This window comes from Camelina sativa, chromosome 20, assembly GCF_000633955.1.
Source record: "Camelina sativa cultivar DH55 chromosome 20, Cs, whole genome shotgun sequence".
Classification (NCBI taxonomy): domain Eukaryota; kingdom Viridiplantae; phylum Streptophyta; class Magnoliopsida; order Brassicales; family Brassicaceae; genus Camelina; species Camelina sativa.
In genome coordinates this window covers 15,273,400-15,275,073 of record NC_025704.1, presented here as the reverse complement: position 1 = coordinate 15,275,073, position 1,674 = coordinate 15,273,400, and the positions used below count along the sequence as shown (strand labels likewise).

The window sequence follows — 1,674 nt, the reverse complement described above, 5'->3', positions numbered from 1 at the left end:
AACACTGTTCCAATCAAACCCATTGATGAAAGCTGTCATTCCCATAGCCTCTGAGGCAGAATCATGTGTGACTTGAATCAAGTGACTGTAATTGCTCAATGACAATGACATGGGAGAGTTAAGTGATATCACAGGAACCCTAGCTTTCTCTCCAAGTTCCGCCATAAGCTTCGCTTCTAGCAACGAGTTCCCGCCAATTATGGCTTCCACTCCTTGTGTTTGCAGCAACTCTACAACTGTTTCACTCACAAAAATTGTGAGTTGTACACGAATATTCACAAAAACAAAAAATGGAGACAGAGAAGAAGGTGATTTGTGTTGAGAGGTTGAAGGTTAAAGGAGTATGTACCAGAAGCAAGACCAAGGAGAGGCTCTCCATGAGAATCTCTGACTAAGAGAGAGACTCTGGTTTTGTAATCATTATGAATAGCGTAGAAATCGGAAAGCGCCATGGAAACCGAGCTTCTCACTATCTTCCCTTCCACGGAACGCAAATCCAAAACCAACCCGACTCCGACCCGAACCCGTTTATCATCATCGTCGTTTTGACTCGAAGCAAAACAGTTGGGGATGAAGAAAAACAGAACAAGAAGAAATGAGAGCAGAACAGAGTTTTGAATACAACAAAATCTCTCCATTATTAAACTTTCCAACTACAGAGGAGGAAGAAGATGAAACCACACGTTTGCTGCCTTACACAATTTTTTTTTTTGTTTTTTTCTATCTATATAACTGATTTTAAGCTTTTAGCCAACCCATGCTGTTTTACATTTCCTCTATTCTATTAAAATATAAATTAAAAAATCGCATGTTAGAAGAAGAAAAGTTCAAAGTTAACGAATTTGTTGGAGGATGACAATAGTCAACGGATTACAATTAAAAGAATAAAAAGAGAAATTTCGTAGTACTAAAGGCTTGTACTCTTTCGTATCTGAAGTCATTGTTTTTGGATAAACCGACTATAATGTATAATGTTTAGTGACGAAAGTAAGAAAGAACAATATATGAAAAATGAAGAATCTATTGGACATCATTAATCGACTGACCAAGTTTTAGCAGAAAAAAAAAAAAATTCAACCCCATAGCTTTTGGATAGTATTTTCCTTAATTCTGTGCCGACAGAACTATTCAACAAGTACTTAGTGTGAGGATTACATATATTAGACGGTCAAAGATATCTAGAAGTAGAAGAAAATGGTGAGGGTCGTCTCATCTCAAAAGTAAACGATCTCATATGATAAAAAGTCAGTCAACTTCCTCTGCAATCTTTAAGTTTTCTAGGCCTCCACCTAAAACTAAGTGCATTCATAGTAACTATACACGACCACCAAACTATTTCTATCATAAAATCTACGGTCAAATGAATTTTGATCTTAGTTTGATTTGCATAACTCCCATGAGAGATGAATGTTATGATCTTAGAGGAGATTATTATGTTTGCTAGATGCTAGGAGACAACCTATTCAAACTTAGATGGATGTTTGGGATATTCTAACCCCGATTAGAAGAATAGGTGTAATACATGTTTCAAGAAGTCTTTTTCTAGTGGATTTGGTGTATTCTATATATCGATTTATGACAGTTAAACTATGTAAACAGTTATAGTGACTGACACTATGCAGAAGGAGCTTTGGTCTGAAAACCAGCCAAGTAATCTTGCATACAAGCTTTATA

The 1,674-nt window shown here is 36.2% G+C and overlaps 1 protein-coding gene across 1 annotated transcript in view; it reads right to left on the bottom strand.

Moving 5' to 3' along the window:
- Positions 1-1,668, bottom strand: part of LOC104770890 (glutamate receptor 1.2) — a 5,901-nt gene extending 4,233 nt beyond the window's left edge. The window contains exon 1 of the mRNA XM_010495358.1: positions 350-1,668. Within this exon, the coding sequence (XP_010493660.1) occupies positions 350-638 (289 nt within the window). The 5' untranslated portion in view covers positions 639-1,668. The remainder of the gene's footprint in view (positions 1-349) is intronic.